This window comes from Cyprinodon tularosa, unplaced genomic scaffold, assembly GCF_016077235.1.
Source record: "Cyprinodon tularosa strain WSP-4 unplaced genomic scaffold, ASM1607723v1 ctg2, whole genome shotgun sequence".
Taxonomy (NCBI): Eukaryota; Metazoa; Chordata; class Actinopteri; order Cyprinodontiformes; family Cyprinodontidae; genus Cyprinodon; species Cyprinodon tularosa.
The window spans coordinates 221,596-241,949 of NW_024038733.1; the positions used below are offsets into that span (position 1 = coordinate 221,596).

At 41.2% G+C, this 20,354-nt stretch overlaps 2 protein-coding genes across 2 annotated transcripts; both read right to left on the reverse strand.

Moving 5' to 3' along the window:
* Nucleotides 1-41: 41 nt before the first annotated feature.
* On the reverse strand, nt 42-8,231 carry LOC119783146 (carcinoembryonic antigen-related cell adhesion molecule 1-like). Its single transcript, XM_038284509.1, has 6 exons — nt 8,186-8,231; nt 5,278-5,421; nt 3,542-3,820; nt 2,279-2,488; nt 333-463; nt 42-155 (listed from the first exon to the last, which is right to left on the reverse strand). Exons 1-6 carry the CDS (start codon nt 8,229-8,231, stop codon nt 42-44), a joined length of 924 nt encoding a protein of 307 aa, XP_038140437.1.
* A 709-nt stretch (nt 8,232-8,940) lies between these two features.
* LOC119783147 (carcinoembryonic antigen-related cell adhesion molecule 6-like) lies at nt 8,941-19,352 on the reverse strand. The gene is made up of 5 exons (XM_038284510.1): nt 19,349-19,352; nt 16,972-17,307; nt 9,823-10,101; nt 9,058-9,321; nt 8,941-8,960 (listed from the first exon to the last, which is right to left on the reverse strand). The coding sequence occupies exons 1-5, from the start codon at nt 19,350-19,352 to the stop codon at nt 8,941-8,943; spliced, it is 903 nt and encodes a 300-aa protein (XP_038140438.1).
* Between the last annotated feature and the right edge of the window lie 1,002 nt (nt 19,353-20,354).

Consider the following 20,354-nt stretch of genomic DNA (forward strand, 5'->3'; position numbering starts at 1 on the left):
CCTTCTTTCACCTCCGTAATATTACCTAACTCTGCCCCTCCCTATCCCTCCCTGTTGCAGATAAGCTTGTCCATGCCTTCGTCTCCTCCAGGCTGGATTACTGCAACGCTCTCCTCATCGGGATCTCTGGCAGGAGCCTTCAGAAGCTCCAGTACCTACAGAACAGCACAGCCAGGGTCCTATGAGGGTGAGGAAACACAAGCACATCACTCCCATCCTTCACACTTTACACTGGCTCCCTATTCACGCCCGTATAGAGTACAAGATTCTTCTGCACACCCATCACTGTGTGCATGGTGCGGCCCCCACCTATCTCACTGAACTGCTCACACCACACACCTCTTCCCGGACCCGGTCAGGCCAACAGCACCGTCTGAGCCCACCAAGGACACGGCTAAAAACAATGGGCGACAGGGCCTTTGAAGCCGCAGCTCCCCGCCTGTGGAATGCCCTCCCAGACCACCTTAGGGCCCCACAGACGGTGGACTGTTTTAAGAAAGGATTGAAAACTTTCCTTTTTAGAATTGCTTTCAGAAATGCTTTTCAATTGCTGATTTTTAGATTTTTTTAATAGGCTACGTATGCCTTCATATTTATTGATTTTAATGGTTGTCTTTTACTCCCATGGTTTTTAATGTTATGGTCTTTTAACCTTTGTTTTAATTTTCCCTTTTTGAACTGTAGCATTTTGAGATTAGAATTCAAATGTAAAGTGCGTTACAAATAAAATTCATTATTATTATTATTAAAGTAGACAGGGTGTCTGCCTCATGGACTAAAACTGGTAGTTGGTTCCATGGGAGAGGAGCCTGATAACTAAAAGATCTGACTCCTATTCTAATTTTGGAAATTCTAGGAACCACTAGCAAACCTGCAAACTGAGAGTGAAGTGCTCTCTCAGATACAACCAGATCTCTGATATAAGATGGAGCTTGGCCAGTCAAAGCTCTATATGTGAGGAGGATTTTAAATTATATCTGCTTTTAACAGGAAGCCAATGAAAAGAAGCCAGGATAGGAGAGATATTATCTCTCTTTTTAATTTTCATCAGAACTCTGGCTGCAGGATTTTGGATCAGCTAAAGTATTTTAACTAAGGTTTGTGAACTTCCTGATAGTAAAGAATTACAATAGTCTAGCCTTGAAGTAACAAATGCATGGACTAGTTTCTCAGCATCACAGCTGGACAGGATATTTTTAATTACCGGTATTACAATATTCCACAGATGAAAAAAGGAAATAAAAAAAAAACTTTTTTGGTATAGGATTTAAATGACAAGTCCAAAAATAACACCTAGATTGTTCCCCCCTTCTTACTGAGATCAATTTAATCCCATCCAAATGAAGTGATTGACTAAATAGCTTCTTTTTCAAACATTCCGGTCTGAGTTTTCTTTGTATTCAGAAGCAGAAATTTTACAGTCATCCAGGTTTTATGTCTTCAAGGCATTCCCATGGTTTATGTATAGGTTACATGACCACGTCTAATCATAAATTTCAATAAAAAACCTTGGTTATTTTGGATGTAACCGTGTATAATAAAGACATATCTTTATTAATGGTTTCATTTTTGTCTTTCAGAAACTTTAAAAAGTGTATCATGTTATAACAGAAATGAAAACACCATGTGCATATCATACTTTCTGATATTGTTTCTAAAGACTTAAATCACAAAATAAACTTAACCAAAGATCTTAATTTTCTTGTGTACCTTTATGAAACTGACCTAAGCAAGAGGGTCCAGTAACAGAGTAGATCTGGATTAAAGAAGAACTAACCTACATATTTCCTTTGACATTTATTTTTTCCTTCTTTGTGGTAAACATAATTAACTTAAATCTGTTATCAAATTGAGATTGTGAAATTTGACTCATAAACTGCAACAAATAAGAAAGCAATTAACCGTTATTGCCTGATCCACTTTTGTTTGAGGAAGGGGTTAAAAATTGCTTTAGAAATATACTTGAATCCATTTACAAATATTTTTGTAGCGTGACCGTAAACCACAGACAGCTTATTTATATTTAATATAAAGCATTGGTCAAAAAAAAAATAAATAAATAAATAAATATTTAAAACATTTTGCCTAAATCAATGGTAGGTAAATCATTTCTCCATTGTAGTATTAATGGCAATGAGGTTGGGGTTTTACAGGGTCTTGTGGTGCTGAATACAAATACAGTTTTGAGATTTGTATTTGTAAATATTTTTAAAAACTCTGTATTGTTTTCTTCTTCACAGTTATGTTCTGCTTTTTGTTGATTTGTGACATAACATACAAAAACAGCTGTAGTTTCCACTCTGATTCTTATTAACACTGATTAGCTTGAGCTCATGTTCAGAATCAGATAGAAGTTTTTCATTCAGGAGCCAATAAAACGTTGCAGGAGGTCTGGAGTCAGACAAGCAAGACAAGGTGATGTCTGAACCTTCCACGTATGGTTTATGAGGTTCAGGGTCAACCTTTAATGTGACTTTTTCTGGGCCATCTGAAATAGTAGAAAATAATTAGTTAATAGTTATTGATAACTAATTATTAAATGAAATAATTCTAAACACTAACATCATGATCAGCATTCTTAGTGCAGTATTATTTTAACAACAGTTGTTTTAGCCCTGATAGATTTGCTTAATGTCATGATTGGCTTAAGAGACTCAACCCACATGCAGAACACCACTGAAAGCATGGTAAAAGTTTAACAGAGTTTATTGAAAGGTTTTCACACAATAAACATGAACTGGCTCTGGCACTGGTCCGGGGCTGGATTCACTGATGTCTGCAGAGACGGATAGTTTGATTAGCCAGGCAGTCAGATGGTTTGTTGAATTTAGATTATTCAGAATATACCTTGAAGAGGTCCAGACAGATCTTTGTGAGAGAGGGAACCGGTTGGGTCCAGAGACTGTTGGTTCAGCAGAGTGCTCCGCAGCAGCAGCGTCTAGCTTCTGACTTGTGAGTGGCAGACCTTGGTTTGAGATTCCAGCTCTTCCTTGAGAGCAGCAGGAGGAGTCCAGATTGAGATCTTCAGGTTTGGCTCCCTTAGGCAGGCAGGCAGGTTTACAGGCAAAGCTCAGCTTTAGGCTTAGACTGGTTTCCTGTGAGCAAGAAGACAAAGGCAGATTAAAATCAGGTTTCTCTCTAGAGACAACTAAGATTCAATCAGGATAACAGAGGCTCAGGTTCGCTAACCAAACTTGGTCAACACTGCGGCGTTGAAGGAAGGTCTGGCTGCTGCTTATGAAGGAGGTCTCCTGATGGGCTGATGAGCGTCAGGTGTGCTGGAGGGCTCCAGCCCAGGAGACCCACAGCGCACTCTGCTGGAGAAAGGTGGTGAATCTCCAGATCCCAACACTTAAGTTGGTTTTTCTTTTTTAAAAGAGATCATATGTTAACCATTTATAGGGCAAGTTACCATTTTTGATCACTTGTATACCCCTTACAAAGGTCTTGTCCTGGATACCAATAACTAACTAACTATTGGCTTGAAATTTTGATTTTCAAAGTATTTCACTGAATTCCCTAGTAAGGGTTAATAACTTACAGCTGACAGAGAGGAATACTGGGTCACTGTTGGCATTGCTGACAGGATTGAACACTTCACAGCTGTATGATCCCTCGTCATTTCTGGTCACATTGACAATAGTCAGAGTGGATCCTCCATCAGTAATCTGAACTCTGTCACTGGCCGTAATCTCTGAGGAGTCTTTCATCCAACGGAAGGAGAGAGATGATCCAGACAAGGAGCAGAAGAAGCTGGCAGATTTGTTAAACTCAATCAAGTTGGAGGAGTCTTGTTTAACTTTTACATTAGAGACAGGCTCTGCAAGTGGAAAAAATAATAACATAAATCAGAAACAAACTAATATAGGTTTTATATGGGGACTCATGTTCATGACAGACAGATACAGTACCAGGAAAAAGAACAGGTTTCTAAAATAGAAAACACAAACTTTCCAAAATTAACAAAATCTTGAAAAAGAGAAGTTGTTCTGGATCCCATGTTGTGACAAAATTTGTGACCATTCCATTCTAAAACTTATCTTGTTTAAATAGTATACTCTGGGTAAATTGTATCTGAATTCAAAGTTCACTTTTGATTATTTTTCTTAACTAAGTCACAGTACTGAGTAATAGGCCTAGTTAAGCTCCAAATAAGTGTTAACCATGGTATATTAACATGAACTGGCCAGAACACGGGTAAAGTCACAAAGAGTATAAATGCTGCAGACGCTGTGACAGACAGCTGACATGGAATCCATGTGTCAAGCATAATGAGCCCTTAAAGGGGTCATAGAATGCAAAACCGAGTTTACATGGTCATAGATGAATAACGATAGTTCAGTGGGTAAAATGGACGTACAGAGAAGTTCAAACCCCATCGACACCTCCTTTCTATGCAAATCTCACTGTTCCAAAGTTTCACATTAAAACGGGCGAATTCAAACGAAGCACCAAATTAACGTCAACTTGGGGATGTTGCCTTATTTGGTTCTGGCCTGTACTGTTGTCACGCCCCGAAATTGACATACAGAACAGCCCCCTGGTTCACTGACCCAAGAACATGAATAGAGATTGTGAAGATGTAAGACACTAGTTTAGCTGTTTAGCCTACAAGTGGGTTTACTTCTACAAGAATAAGAAAGCAGGCAATTTATATATTGAAAAGGAGTCAGGGCCCTCCTTGAACCGCCACCTTAACGTGGTGGAGGGGTTTCAGTGCCTGGGTGATCCCAGAGGCTATGTTGTCGGGGGCTAAATGCCCCTGGAAGGGTCTCCCAAGGCAAACAGGCTCTGGGTGACAGGTCAGACGAAGAGCGGTTCAAAAACCCTTATGACGAGGACACAAACGAGGCACGTGACGTCGCCCGGTACGGCGGAGCCAGGACCCCACCCTGGAGCCAGGCCTGGGGTTGGGGTTCGTCGGCGAGCGCCTGGTGGTCGGGTTCTTCCTCGCGGGACCCGGCCGGGCCCAGCCCGAAGGAGCGACGCGAGGCCATCCCCCAGTGGGCCCACCACCTGCAGGGGGAACCATGAGGGACCGGTGCAAAGAGGATTGGGCGGCAGCCAGAGGCGGAGACCTCGGCGACCTGATCCGCGGGCGCTTAAACTGGCTCTGGGGACGTGGAATGTCACCTCACTGGCGGGGAAGGAGCCCGAGCTTGTGCGGGAGGTGGAGCGATACCGGCTAGAAATAGTTGGGCTCTCCTCTACGCACAGCCAGGGCTCTGGAACCCAGCTCCTTGAGAGAGGCTGGACTCTCTTCTACTCTGGAGTTACCCGCGAGGAGAGGCGGAGGGCGGGGGTGGGGCTGCTTGTCTCCCCCCAGCTCAGCCGTCTCGTGTTGGAGTTCACCCCGGTAGACGAGAGGGTCGCCTCCCTTCGCCTTCGGGTTGAAGGGAGGACTCTGACAGTTGTTTCGGCCTATGGGCCGAACGGCAGTACGGAGTACCAGGCCTTCTTAGCATCCCTGGGGAGGGTGTTAGAAAGCGCCCCTCCCGGGGATTCCATCATTCTGCTGGGAGACTTCAACGCCCACGTGGGAAACGACAGTGACACCTGGAGGGGCGTGATCGGGAGGAACGGGCCCCCAGCTCTGAACCCGAGTGGTGTCTCATTATTGGACTTCTGTGCAAGTCACGGATTGTCCATAATGAACACCATGTTCAGGCATAGGGATGTCCATCGGTGCACTTGGCACCAGGACACCCTAGGCCGAAGGTCGATGATCGACTTTGTAGTCGTATCTTCTGATCTTCGGCCGCATGTCTTGGACACTCGGGTGAAGAGAGGGGCGGAGCTGTCCACCGACCACCACCTGGTGGTGAGTTGGATACGCTGGAAGAGGAGGAAGCCTGAAAGACTCGGCAGGCCCAAACGTGTAGTGAGGGTCTGCTGGGAACGTCTGGTGGAGCCCTCGGTCAGAGACGTGTTCAACTCCCACCTCCGGGAGAGCTTCTCTCAGGTTCCGAGGGAGGTTGGAGACATGGAGTCCGAATGGGGCGTTCTCTGCCTCTATTGTCGATGCGGCTGCCCGTAGCTGTGGCCGTAAGGTTTGCGGTGCCTGTCGTGGTGGCAATCCCCGAACCCGGTGGTGGACACCGATAGTAAGGGATGCCGTCAAGCTGAAGAAGGAGTCCTATCAAGCCTGGCTGGCTTGTGGGACTCCTGAAGCAGCAAGCAGGTACCGTGAGGCCAAGCGTGTCGCGGCCCGGGCGGTTGCAGAGGCAAAATCTTGGGCCTGGGAGGAGTTCGGAGAGGCCATGGAAAAAGACTATCGGTTGGCCTCAAAGTGATTCTGGCAAACCGTCCGGCGCCTCCGGAGGGGAAAGCAGTGCTTCACTAACACTGTTTTTAGTGGGTGTGGGGAGCTGCTGACCTTGAAGGAGGATATTGTCGGGCGGTGGAAGGAATACTTTGAGGATCTCCTCAACCCGACAGACATGCCTTCCGTGGGGGAAGAAGAGACGAGGTGCTTGGGGCTGGGTTCGTCCATCACCCAGGCTGAAGTCACCGAGGTAGTCAAAAAACTCCACGGTGGCAAGGCTTCGGGGGTGGACGAGATCCGTCCTGAGTATCTCAAAGCTCTGGATGTTGTCGGGCTGTCATGGTTGACACGTCTCTTCAACATCGCGTGGAGGTCGGGGACAGTTCCCCTGGATTGGCAGACTGGGGTGGTGGTTCCCCTCCACAAGAAGGGGGACCGGAGGGTGTGTTCCAACTATCGGGGAATCACACTTCTCAGCCTCCCCGGAAAGGCCTATGCCAGGGTGCTGGAGAGGAGAGTCCGGCTGATTGTCGAACCTCGGCTGCAGGAGGAGCAGTGTGGTTTTCGTCCTGGCCGTGGAACGGTGGACCAGCTCTACACCCTCTGCAGGGTGCTTGAGGGTTCATGGGAGTTTGCCCAACCAGTCCACATGTGTTTTGTGGACTTGGAGAAGGCATTCGACCGTGTCCCTCGTGCTGCCCTGTGGGGGGTGCTCCAGGAGTATGGAGTCGGGGGCCCTTTATTAGGGGCCATCCGTTCTCTGTACAAGCGGAGCAGGAGTCTGGTTCGCATTGCCGGCATTAAGTCGGACCTGTTCCCGGTGCATGTTGGACTCCGACAGGGCTGCCCTCTGTCACCGGTCCTGTTCATAACTTTTATGGACAGGATTTCTAGGTGCAGCCAAGGACCGGAGGGGGTCTGGTTTGGTGAACAGCGGATCTCGTCCCTGCTTTTTGCGGATGACGTAGTTCTGCTGGCTCCCTCCTGCCAAGACCTACAGCGTGCGCTGGGGCGGTTCGCAGCCGAGTGTGAAGCGGCCGGGATGAGAATCAGCTCCTCCAAATCCGAGGCCATGGTTCTCAACCGGAAAAAGGTGGCATGTCCCCTTCGGGTTGGAGGGGAGTCCTTGCCTCAAGTGGAGGAGTTCAAGTATCTTGGGGTCCTGTTCACGAGTGAGGGAAGAATGGAGCGGGAGATCGATAGACGGATCGGTGCGGCTGCTGCAATAATGCGGACGCTGCACCGGTCTGTCCTGGTGAAGAGAGAGCTGAGCGAAAAGGCAAAGCTCTCAATTTACCGGTCGGTCTACGTTCCTACCCTCACCTATGGTCATGAAATTTGGATCATGACCGAAAGAACGACATCCCGGATACAAGCGGCTGAAATGAGCTTTCTCCGCAGGGTGGCTGGGCTCTCCCTTAGAGATAGGGTGAGGAGCTCGGTCATTCGGGAGAGGCTCAGAGTAGAGCCGGTTCTCCTCCACATCGAGAGGAGTCAGTTGAGGTGGCTCGGACATCTTCTTCGGATGCCCCCTGGACGCCTCCCTCGGGAGGTGTTCCAGGCATGTCCCACCGGGAGGAGGCCCAGGGGACGACCCAGGACACGCTGGAGAGACTATGTCTCTCGGCTGGCCTGGGAGCGCCTAGGGCTTCCCCCAACAGAGCTGGAGGAGGTGTCTGCGGAGAGGGAAGTCTGGGAGTCTCTGCTTAGTCTGCTGCCCCCGCGACCCGGTTCCGGATAAAGCGGGAGACGACGAGTACGAGTACGACGAGTCAGGGCCACAGGCATAAATGCTGTGTTTAAGGCTGCATGGAGAAAGGTGACATTTTTCAGTCTTCCCAAGGAGACTCGACAGGCATGGATTATTTTTGTCTATCCGAAGATCCCTGCAAAGTCTTGGACGTCCCGCTCTGTCCTCACCCGAAGGAGGGGGGCTGGGGTCAATAAGGCAGGCGAGGGGAAGCATGGGGCCGCCGGTGTCCAGGTTACCATCATCGGGTCCGGTTCAGTTGCTCCGTTCTCCTGCTAGCTCCCTGCCCCCATCCGCTGGGGTTCCCGGACCAGCTTCGGACCTCACTGCTCAGTTCTGCTGCACTGTGTTCCACCAAAATCCCGGACGATTTTGAAATTCCCCCTGGGCATTTTTTTAGGTATGAAAAGTAGGACAGGTCCGGGAAGAAGAGAATGTCTGGCCCAAGGGTGTAACTTTGCGATAAAAGTTGGTGGGGACACTCTAAGGGTGGTGGCTGATGGACCTACAGATACTCCACCCGAACGCTTTAAATGTAGATGACAAAGACCATGTGTGTGAAGTAAAGCGTATAGATGCATCTGATGCTTCTGCTGCTTCTGTGTTCAATGACAAAGATCAGCTTTTCTATATTTGCTGTGATTAGTGGGTAAAAAGTAGTTTTATTACATTTTTAAGCGAGAAATACCACTTCAAAAGATCATCTGTGCAGTCCGTTCATCAAGATTACAATCCTGCCTTCAAATATCCAGCAGCTGCTGCTTGTGAAGCGCGTCATGCCCTTCAGATGCTCGGAAGTTCATGAGGCGCTGCTTCAGCTGTTCAGATGCATCAAGATGTGCTGCTTCTGCTTCTCAAGACGCACTGCAAGACCTTTTCATGTGCCTTGACTTTGCATGTACAGTGGCTGCTTCTACTGATCACATCACGATTGGTGATGCCCAGCTGAGAGAAACAGCAATTAAAAGTAATTCTAAAAAGAAGAATGATAGATGGTCTTTGTCCACTAATATGTAATTTTACAGAAATATTTCATGCCTACCATGAACATAGACAGCTGAAGGTGGAGATGTTTGGTATCTCAGGGTTTTCCTGTTAAAGGCCTGACAGCTGTAGTTTCCACTGTGACTCATCTGAATGTTCATCAGTCTGAGTTCTGGTCCAATTGTAGGCAGAGCGTCTCCATTCAGAAACCACTGATATTCAGCAGGTCTTGAATCAGCAGAGCAGGTCAGACTGATGTTTGACCCAGTCTTATGATGTTCTCCTGATGGTTTCACTTCTGATCTTACATTGTCTGGCCCATCTGATTGTAGAAAAGAAGGGTTGGGGTTAGTCGATTTAGTCATTGACTGAAAAAATTATGATAAGACATTATACATATACTATTTGCAAAAATCAAGTAAGAACATGCAGAAAGTTGGTCAACAATCAAAAGCAGAGTAGGATTAATGTGACACAAATAATGCTGCATTCAGTCTAAATAAGACATTACACATATACTATTTGTTCAGATTCAAATATTCTCGAAATAGATGCTATAGACTTATAAGTAAGGTATGAAGTTTCACCGCAGATAAAATTATTTTGTTTATTTATTTAAAATAGTGGAATTTCCTAATTCTATTAATGTGAATGTGTTTAAATTTTACACCAAAGAATGAAACAAAATAAAAGTATTGCACACTTTTGCTAATAATGGAAATCATGGAAGCATTTTTAACAAGGTATGTGATCACAATTTTATTTCTGATGGTTCTAAGACAATCTAAGCAGATAATGAAGATGTAGATTAAAAACTTATAACTGACACTGATTTCTATTGGAGCACTGCTGATAGAGGACACAGGATTAGACACATTACAGCGGTATGTTCCCTGGTCATAGCGGGTCACATTAACTATAGTCAGATTTGCTCCTCCATCAGTGATGTTAACCCTGTCACTGGGAGTAACCTCAGAGCTGCTGTTCAACCAGCGGAATGAGAGAGAAGATCCAGAGGAGGAGGAGCAAGATAGACGGACTGAGCTGTTGAATTCAACCAAGTCTGCACTTAGTGGGGAGACGGTTACACCAGAGACTGGTTCTGTTGGTAGAAACAAAAATTTTTCATCATCAAAAGAAATAAACAACAAAGTTTACAAAAATGAAATTGTTATTCAGTGGATATTTTGAATGGTGGTTAAGTAATCTTCAATTTCATGAGTTTTAACCTTAATTGCATTAATGTTGAAAAAAAACCCACATCAGATACTGTAGCCTAATCAAACTTTATGATCTTAACTTAAGTGGAAAGTGGCTTATAAATTGTGGGGGCAGCTAAAATAGCTTACAAACAAATCTCAGGTTTGAATGCAATCAGTACACTGAAAGCTAGAGCTTCTTAAGTTGCATTACTAAATTCAACAGATGTGCTTCTGCTTTGCCCAATTTATCGACAAGGTATCAGTGAATCCTCCTTAAAGCTTGGGCCAATCACACATTGCATTTTGTCACTTCTTACAAAATCGATTTTAAGAGGTTTAAAAAGCCAAGAAAGTGGGTCACAAAACCTAATATTTGAAAGTTAATCAAAAATGAAACTACTTTTAGAGTTGCTCCATAGTTTTCATAATACTGTAGCTCTGCTGACAGGCCACTCTTGCAGCAAAGGTTTGCAGTCATTTATAGTGTTTTTTTTCTTCACTAGTCACAGCCTGATCTTGATCAGTCATTTAATAGTTTCTTGAAACCTCTTAAGTGTTTGTATTAGAATGAGATTTAAGGTGTTTTAGTAGTATTTGTGGTGGATAACTGAAGTACCAGAATAAAGAATTCAAATGATTTGTCTATGTAAATCTCTTGACATTTCAATTTAAAAAAGTTATTTTGTAAACTCTGTCATAAGAGTTTTTTTCTTTGCATTCTTTGCAATAGTCCTTACTTGTCTTAATTCGGCATCAAAATTAAAAAGATAAAATAAAAACAATAGAGTAACTCTTAATGAGTAACATTTATCTTTTCATGTAAACCTAAGTTAGTAGAGTGCAAGTTCTTCACAATTTTTTATTGTTTAATGCAAACAGCTCTGCTAGAGCAGCAACAGTTCCAGTTTAGATCCTAAGCTTCCAGCGTTCCCATTCACCCCTGCAACCTGCCAGAGTATACTTCACTTTCTTTTGTAGAAACACATGCTAATGGAAAGACATAATCGGCCCATCTGTTTTTTTTTATGTTTTTTTTTTTTGTTATTCTAATAAACATTTTAACTAAAACATTTTTGGTTATGGATATCTGATATAAAATAACTATATATAAAAAAAGTCTATTTGGTAGTTACTGAAAATGATCCTAGTTGTTAATGAACAACTCCAAACGTTTTCTGGTAAAGTATCATTTTTTTCTGCTTACGGAGCAGAAAAATTAGAATAACACTTCCTTCAAATTAAAGATTTTTTTTTTTCAAATTTCAATTAATTTAAATGTGTAAATAATCAAATCCCTGAAAGAGGGATTATTGAAAGTTTGGGAAAGATCTCACATAAGTGGTAAGGTCAGCTCTGTTTTAATTGCAGAAATGTTTAACATATTTTAATTGTAGCTATTTATGTATCTGGGTCTAACCAAGCTAATTGTGAGTTTAAAAAAATGGTAAAGAAAAAACATCTTACCGTGTTTGTTTAACACAAAAGTTATTTTTCAGTTCTTTGTTGTTGTTTTTTTAGAATGAGCACAGTAGTCTCTTCACATTTATCCACCTAGTGTTGGGATCCTTAGGCTTGCCCACCAGAGGGCGCCGAGGATCCTGTTCTGTTTTATGTTGTTTTCTGTTTGGACTGGGGTTACTGTTGGGATCTGGAGAGTTACCATCTGTCTCCAGCAGAGAGCGCTGTGGGTCTCCTGGGCTGGAGCCTCCAACACCAACCCAGTCTCATGGGAAAATGTACCCCCACTACGTTGGTCCACACTGCAAAACGTAGTGGAGGTACATTAATGACCATTTTTTTGTGGTACTGTTACATTTCTTCTGCTTATACGCTTTCTATTGTTTTACGTCCTAGTCACGTGACTTTCAAGATTCCAGCTGGGAGAAGAAAAAATATATATATATGGCCGACATTCGCTCATTTTTTTGTGGAAAGATTAATAACTTGAGTTTGTTTTTGCATTAAAATGAGTTTTGATTACATTTCTAGTGAGAAATGTATAGTTTGTTGCCAGAATATTTACTCAGGGAATGTACATATTCACTTGCTTGTTCGTTTCTTGCAAAGATTTTTCAAGATAATGTGAAACTGTAACATTTTGGTATAAACATGGCTGAGATTTCTCTAACTTTTAGTGGGAAAATCAATAATTTCAATCAGTTTCTGCATTTAAATGGGTTTTGATTACATTTATAGCGAGAAGTGTAGGGTTTATTTACATAATATTTACTTAGTGAACATACATAATCACCCGCTTGCTAGTTTTTGCTACGTTTTTCGGATCTCGTCAGGATTATGTGAAATTGCAACGTTTAGGCTGCTACCCATCGCCTAGCATTTAGCTGCCGCCCCGATTCAACATTGAATTCTTTGTGATTTAACTCCATCTGGCGGATCAAACCCTCGCCACTGCGTGCGTTGCGTCTGAGGTTGATTTTCCGATCAATGCATTACGTCGTGGCATACGGGAGAAACTAATTACAGTAAACTAGTTAAAAAAAGGATCATGGGTTAAGATCGGATGTGTTTTATTTGGAAATCTACCGGATCCTTTGTGCATTTAACTTCCTGTTTAGTGCGATCTCATTGATGGGTTTTGACCAGATTTTGACCAAAGAGGAACTAAAAAAAAAAAAAAAAATTTAAATACACAACCAGCATATCTGGAATCAATGACAGAGAGCATACATAATCACCCGCTTGCTAGTTTTTGCTACGGTTTTTCGGATCTCGTCAGGATTATGTGAAATTGCAACGTTTAGGCTGCTACCCATCGCCTAGCATTTAGCTGCCGCCCCGATTCAACATTGAATCCTTTGTGATTTAACTCCATCTGACGGATCAAACCCTCGCCACTGCGTGCGTTGCGTCTGAGGTGGATTTTCAGATCAATGCATTACGTCGTGGCATACGGGAGAAACTAATTAAACTAGTTAAAAAAAGGATCATGGGTTAAGATCGGATGTGTTTTATTTTGAAATCTTTCTCCCCACTGATTTCCATTCAAAATGTTTTCGATCCCAACGGGCTCTAGGGAAGGGGCGTGCATACCGCCACCTGCTGTTCATGAGTGTGTAGCAACATTGTTTTACATCTATTAAATTCTATTTTTTAATTTTGTATTCTGAAGATAAATAAATAATTCTTTCCTTAATCTATAAATATCTTTTATATTTCCTTTATTTCCCAATAATCCTTTAAGACTCCATTCTTGGCCTGTCCTTTCAACTCTTTTCAATTTCTTCCTTTCAGGTCCAGATGTTTTAAAGTTCATCAATACGTGTTCTACATTTTCTATCTCTCCACATCCTTCACATTTATCATTATTTTTCCTCCCTATTAAGTATAAATTGTCATTTAAATAAGTATGACCTACTCTTAATCTGATCATTATTATTTCTTCCCTTCGGTTTCTCTCATTAATATTTCTATTTAATACTGACTTTTGTACTTTATATAACCTTCTTCCTTTTTATCTTCATTCCACCTTTTTTTTTTGCCATTTTTCGATTTCTTTCCTGTTAATAAATGATTTTCCTTCCCCTTTCCCTAAAGGAATTGTAATTGTTATTGCCTCCTCTAATTGCTAATTTGTCTACTACTACCCCACTACTACCCGTAGTGGGGGTACATTTTCCCACTTTGACCTTTTAAGGTTAGCATATTGACCAAAAGCTGACACCAAAAATAAAGCAATCAATTATTTACAACAATATGCTACATTTAATGAAGACTAATACAGATGTTACTCTCTTATAAGAATTAGTTTTAGGTTTTATAGGGGAGAGTTTGTATCGGCAGTCATCTGGGAATCTTTTATGTATTTACTGGTAAAGAACAACCTCTCAACCCATTTAATGTAAATGTTGAGTCGAACCAGAAAGTTATTTGAAGAGCATAGATGCATAAATATGTGCATAGCTTTAACAAGGGCCTCATGAAGGTCTGTTCTGTTATTCTCTTTTGGAGAATATAGACATTGTGGGCATTCATTTCCCTGATAAGCTGGTGAAGATTCTTAGACATCCAGGTCATAATCATTCAAAAAAAAAAAAAAAAACTTTGGACTTTGTTTTTCAAGTTTGAAGACTTCCCATTCAGGACGTTTTTCAATTCAAAATTACAGTAGCCCAACAAATCCTTGTTTTGGCTAAGAAAATATGCAAATTGAACCTGATGCCTGATCCCAATAGCTTGACTGAACCGAATTTGATCCCTATTACTTTTTGGCCACATGCACATTATTGTACTGCCTGGTCAACCCTAAGAAAATGTTCTGGAACTGCCACTGAACTGACACCCAATGCATGGAGGGTAACCCAAAAAGGGCCATTGTTAGAGAAACTGGGTGCCTACAAAGTGCTGTTTTCAAGCTAATTAATGGAAAGTTAGGTTGAATGAAAAGTAGACAAATAACAATTACAATTCCTTTAGGGAAAGGGGAAGGAAAATCATTTATTAAGAGGAAAGAAATTGAAAAATGGCAAAAAAAAAAGGTGGAATGAAGATAAAAAGGAAGAAGGTTATATAAAGTACAAAAGTCAGTATTAAATAGAAATATTAATGAGAGAAACCGAAGGGAAGAAATAATAATGATCAGATTAAGAGTAGGTCATACTTATTTAAATGACAATTTATACTTAATAGGGATGAAAAATAATGATAAATGGGAAGGATGTGGAGAGATAGAAAATGTAGAACTTGTATTGATGAACTTTAAAACATCTGGACCTGAAAGGAAGAAATTGAAAAGAGTTGAAAGGACAGGCCAAGAATGGAGTCTTAAAGGATTATTGGGAAATAAAGGAAATATAAAAGATATTTATAGATTAAGGAAAGCATTATTTATTTATCTTCAGAATACAAAATTAAAAAATAGAATTTAATAGATGTAAAACAATGTTGCTACACACTCATGAACAGTAGGTGGCGGTATGCACGCCCCTTCCATAGAGCCCGGTGGGAGCGAAAACATTTTGAATGGAAATCAATGGGGAGAAATTAATAAACTTCTGGTCCCAGTCGCTCTCTGTCACTGATTCCAGATATGCTGGTTGTGTATTCAAATTGTTTTGATTTTTTTGAGTTCCTCTTTGGTAAAAAAATCTGGTCAAAATCCATCAATGAGATCGCACCAAACAGGAAGTTAAATGCACAAAGGATCCGGTAGATTTCCAAATAAAACACATCCGATCTTAACCCATGATCCTTTTTTTAACTAGTTTAATTAGTTTCTCCCGTATGCCACGACGTAATGCATTGATCTGAAAATCAACCTCAGACGCAACGCACGCAGTGGCGAGGGTTTGATCCGTCAGATGGAGTTAAATCACAAAGAATTCAATGTTGAATCGGGGCGGCAGCTAAATGCTAGGCGATGGGTAGCAGCCAAAACGTTGCAATTTCACATAATCCTGACGAGATCCGAAAAACGTAGCAAAAACTAGCAAGCGGGTGATTATGTATGTTCACTAAGTAAATATTATGTAAATAAACCCTACACTTCTCGCTATAAATGTAATCAAAACCCATTTAAATGCAGAAACTGATTGAAATTATTGATTTTCCCACTAAAAGTTAGAGAAATCTCAGCCATGTTTATACCAAAATGTTACAGTTTCACATTATCTTGAAAAATCTTTGCAAGAAACGAACAAGCAAGTGAATATGTACATTCCCTGAGTAAATATTCTGGCAACAAACTATACATTTCTCACTAGAAATGTAATCAAAACTCATTTTAATGCAAAAACAAACTCAAGTCATTAATCTTTCCACAAAAAAATGAGCGAATGTCGGCCATATATGTATTTTTTTCCTTCTCCCAGCTGAAATCTTGAAAGTCACGTGACTAGGACGTAAAACAACAGAAAGCGTATAGGCAGAAGAAATGTAACAGTACCACAAAAAAATGGCCATTAATGTACCTCCACTACGTTTTGCAGTGTGGACCAACGTAGTGGGGGTACATTTTCCAATGAGACTGGGTTGCCAACACATGAAGCTCATCAGCCCATCAGGAGACCTTCCTTCATAAGCAGCAGTCAGACCTTCCTTCGACGCCGCAGTGTTGACCAAGTTTGGTTAGCAAACCCTAGCCTCTGTTTATCTAGTGGATTTCAGTAGACTCTTGAGAGAAACTGAATTCTAACCTGCCTCTATCTTCTCTACTCACAGAAAGCCTGACCAAGGTCTGAAGCTCTGGATGAGCTTTACCTGGAAACCTGCCTGCCTGCCCAAGGAAGCCAAACCAGAAGGTCTCAGTCTGGATTCCTCCTTCAGCCCTCAGGGAAGAGCTAGGAACAAAACCCACGGCTAAGCCTCAATAGCCAGAAGCTAGACGCTGCTGCTGCTGAGCTCTCTGCAACTCCCACAATCTCTGGACCCAACCGGTTCCCCATTCCAAGGATCTGTCTGAACCTCTTCAAGGTACTTTCAGACTTCACATCTAACTGCCTGGCTAACTAAACTCTCATCTCTCCAGAAATAAGTGAAACCAGTCCCGGACCTGCATCAGAACCAGTCCTGAGTTACTCTGTACATTTCCTTAATAAACCTTGTTAACTTTACTCTGTCTCCTGTTGGTGTTCTGCATATGGGTTTAGCTCATTAAACCGATCATGACACCTAGCCCCTAACACAACCTTCATTTGGGCTTAAATGGGTTTTAAATTGTTGGATAGAAAACAGATGGACTAAAACTTTTTATAAAGTGCATTGAAACATTAAAAACTGAATTTAATCTTGGCTTTCATTATCAATGTACTCACCATATATCTGCAGAGAGGTCTCTCCTGACTTTGATAGCGCTCCAGCAGGAAAAACGCTAACTTTGTATTCTCCACTGTGATTGAGTTTCAGATCCCTGAGCTCCAGAGATCCAGTAGATCTGAAGAGGGTGATCCTACCTTCATATTCTGGTACAATTATGTTTGAATCAGGATTAGGTGAGTTTATTATGGGGGAAGGTGTTAAAATACCACATTCCCAGGTAACCAATGTAAAAGGTGTCTCAGGTGGATTCAAGTTTGTTTCTATCAATACTTTACCTCCAACAGCAGCATTGAGTGGACCATCTGGTAAAACACCACTTCCAGTAGATAAACCTGGAAGGAACCAAAAAGAAATAATAAGTCTGAAAACTAAAACCAGATATAACTACAAATAAATACATATTAATAGCGAAAAAATAATGTTAAAAATGCCACGCTGCATGCTCAAATTGAGCTCAGTTAATGTTTTCAGACTTTTCAGTCCAACTTGGCAGCTCATCGAAGAACAAAACGCTGGACAGCTGTCTATTTGACAGCTCAGCTCTCAAATAGAGACTTAAAGAAGTACTGCTATGTATCTTAGTAAACTGGGAGTGCTGTAAATGATCACAGTAGAGAGAACTGCCTTGAAAATTTACAGCAGGTCTGAGCGTTTGAGTTAAATAGATGTCAGAGAGCGCCCTCCTCTGGTTAATATATTCTGTGCACTCTAAACAGAGAAGATTCAGGTATGAATCAGTCGACACTACAGAGGAGAAGAAGAAGAAGATGCAACAGAAAAAATACTTATCAATTTACAAAACTCAAGCTCTAACTCTTACAAAATGCCTTCTGATTGGTTGAGGCCAGGTCTATGAAGCCAAGCACTGTAGTTTATCCATACTAAAGTTTATACACATGCAGCTATGGCAGCGTTTAGAGATTAGGATGGGTTGATCCTTGCCTGTAACCCAAACAGTTGTGTTTTTGAATGCATAAATATCATAAGAAATCAGCTTGCAGGCAAAGATGGTGTGACTAAATACTTTTGGTAATTTTCAGTCTAAACCAAATTTATTTGTTAGGCCCTTTTTACAGGAAATACTTGTTAATGTTCCACAAATATTAGAAATGAAATTGTTGAGTTCTTTCAAACAATAGTGTCAAGGACCAAAGGACATACATTCTCTGTGTTCCCTAACAGAATCTGGAGGGAAAAAAGCACCATGATGACCCTTCAGAGAAGGTGATTGACTGATTGATTTCTTAACAGTAATACCAACCTTTGCTTTTTTTTTAATGCTTCTCTTGAATGTAGCTTATATTTAAATAGTTATGTGTTGTCATTCACATATTTTTTCATGATTCAGAATTATGAATACTAATCAGTTTTAAAACATACACTCTGTTGATATATTTGATTAAATATGGATTATTAGGTTTCGTTTTAAAGTGTAAAATGCTAAAAGAAGGGGAAAAAGCAGAACATGAATTTGTAAATGATTAATAAGTGTTAGCAAAGGTACTGCTCAGACATTATGCTTGTTAACTTCCTTGTACATCTGTTGTCAGATAGCTCCAGTAACTTGAAAGCAGGACAGTTGAAGAAAAAAGCGATTTCTTTTTTAAGTTGGAATAACATGGAAATTCCAATACAGTATTTAATCATCCTTGAAGTTATTGCAGGTGAGTGTTCACTGTTTGATACATCAATTATTTTGCTCTTTTACTCAATAACCTTAGAATCCTTAAAAGATCTGTGTTGACTATTGATACCAGTTTTACTGATAGAATAATATTTTCTCCTTTTAATGATAAATCTTTTTCTACACAGTTTCTAATTACTTGGCTGTTTAATTTGGGCATCATTAAAAATATACAACCCTTTTAACTTAAAATTCATTAAAAACATGTTTATTGTATTTCTACTTCAAAACAGAAACAAAAAACAGAAACCAAAAACAAACAATTTTGTTCACTTATTCACCACCATACATTGAAAAATGAATAGAAAATAGAATCAAGACATTGACAAGGTTAGAGATAATGATTTGTATTTGAAATAAGATATTTTTTTTACATCAAACTTTGCTTTCGTCAAAGAATCCTCAATTTGCAGCAATTACACCATTGCAGACCTTTGGCATTCTAGCTGTTAATTTGTTGAGGTAATCTGGAGAAATTGCACCCCACGCTTCCAGAATCAGCTCCCACAAGTTGAATTGGTTGGATGGGCACTTCTTGCTTACCATACGGTCAAGCTGCTCCCACAACAGCTCAATGGGGTTCAGATCGGGTGACTCCATTACCGATAGAATACCAGCTGCCTGCTTCTGCTCTAAATAGTTGCATAATTTGAAGGTGTGTTTAGGGTCATTGTCCTGTTGTAGCATACCCATTTGTTCTGCGTCTCACCAACATTCTTCTGTGTGATCTAAACACTTCCAACTTGGATTCATCCATCCACAGCACTTTTTTTCCAGTCTTCCTTTGTCCAATGTCTGTGTTCTTTTGCCCATCTTAATCTTTTTCTTTTATTAGCCAGTCTCAAGTATGGCTTCTACTTTGCCACTCTGCCCTGAAGCCCAGAATCCCGCAGCCGCCTCTTCACTGTAGATGTTTACACTGGTGTTTTGCGGGTACTATGTAATGAAGATGCCAGTTGGAGACCTGTGAGGCGTCTGTTTCTCAAACTAGAAAATAAGAACTCTAATGTTCTTATTTTCTTGCTCAGTTGTGCAAAGCAGCCTCCCACTTCTTTTTCTACTCTGGTTAGAGCCTGTTTGTGCTGTCCTCTGAAGGGAGTAGTACACACCGTTGTAGGATATTTTCAATTTCTTAGCAATTTCTTGCATGGAATAGCCTTCATTTCTAAGAACAAGTATAGACTGTCGAGTTTCAGTTGAAATTTCTCTTTTTCTGGCCATTTTGAGCGTTTAATTGACCCCACAAATGTGATGCTCCAGAAACCTAATCTCCTCAAAGGAAGGTCAGTTTTGTAGCTTTTGTAATGAGCTAAACTGTTTTCAGATATGTGAACATGATTGCACAAGGGTTCTCTAATCATCAGTTAGCCTCCTGAGCCAATGAGCAAACACATTGTACCATTAGAACACTGGAGTGATAGTTGCTGGAACACCTATGTACGTATACACCTATGTAGATATTGCACCAAAAACCAGAAATTTGCAGCTAGAATAGTCATTTACCACATTAGCAATGTATAGAGTGCATTTCTTTAAAGTTAAGACTAGTTTAAAGTTATCTTCATTGAAAAGTACAGTGCGTTTCCTTAAAAAATAAGGACATTTCAATCTGACCCCAAACTTTTGAACTGTAGTGTATATCACTGAATGAGTAAACTAAAAACTAAAAGATATTGAAAGAATAAGATGTCATAC

Coding starts and splice junctions, on each gene's coding strand:
- LOC119783146 (XM_038284509.1), bottom strand. CDS start 8,231: ATGCTTCCCCTCGCCTGCCTTATTGACCCCAGCCCCCCTCCTTCGG. Junction 3,821..5,277: donor CCCTCCGCCTCTCCTCGCGG/GTAACTCCAGAG, acceptor TTCCACTTGCAG/AGCCTGTCTCTAATGTAAAA. Junction 464..2,278: donor TGGAAACTACAGCTGTTTTT/GTATGTTATGTC, acceptor TGGGGCCCTAAG/GTGGTCTGGGAGGGCATTCC.
- LOC119783147 (XM_038284510.1), bottom strand. Junction 10,102..16,971: donor GACCTCTCTGCAGATATATG/GTGAGTACATTG, acceptor TTCTACCAACAG/AACCAGTCTCTGGTGTAACC. Junction 8,961..9,057: donor TTCAGCTGTCTATGTTCATG/GTAGGCATGAAA, acceptor TGTTTCTCTCAG/CTGGGCATCACCAATCGTGA.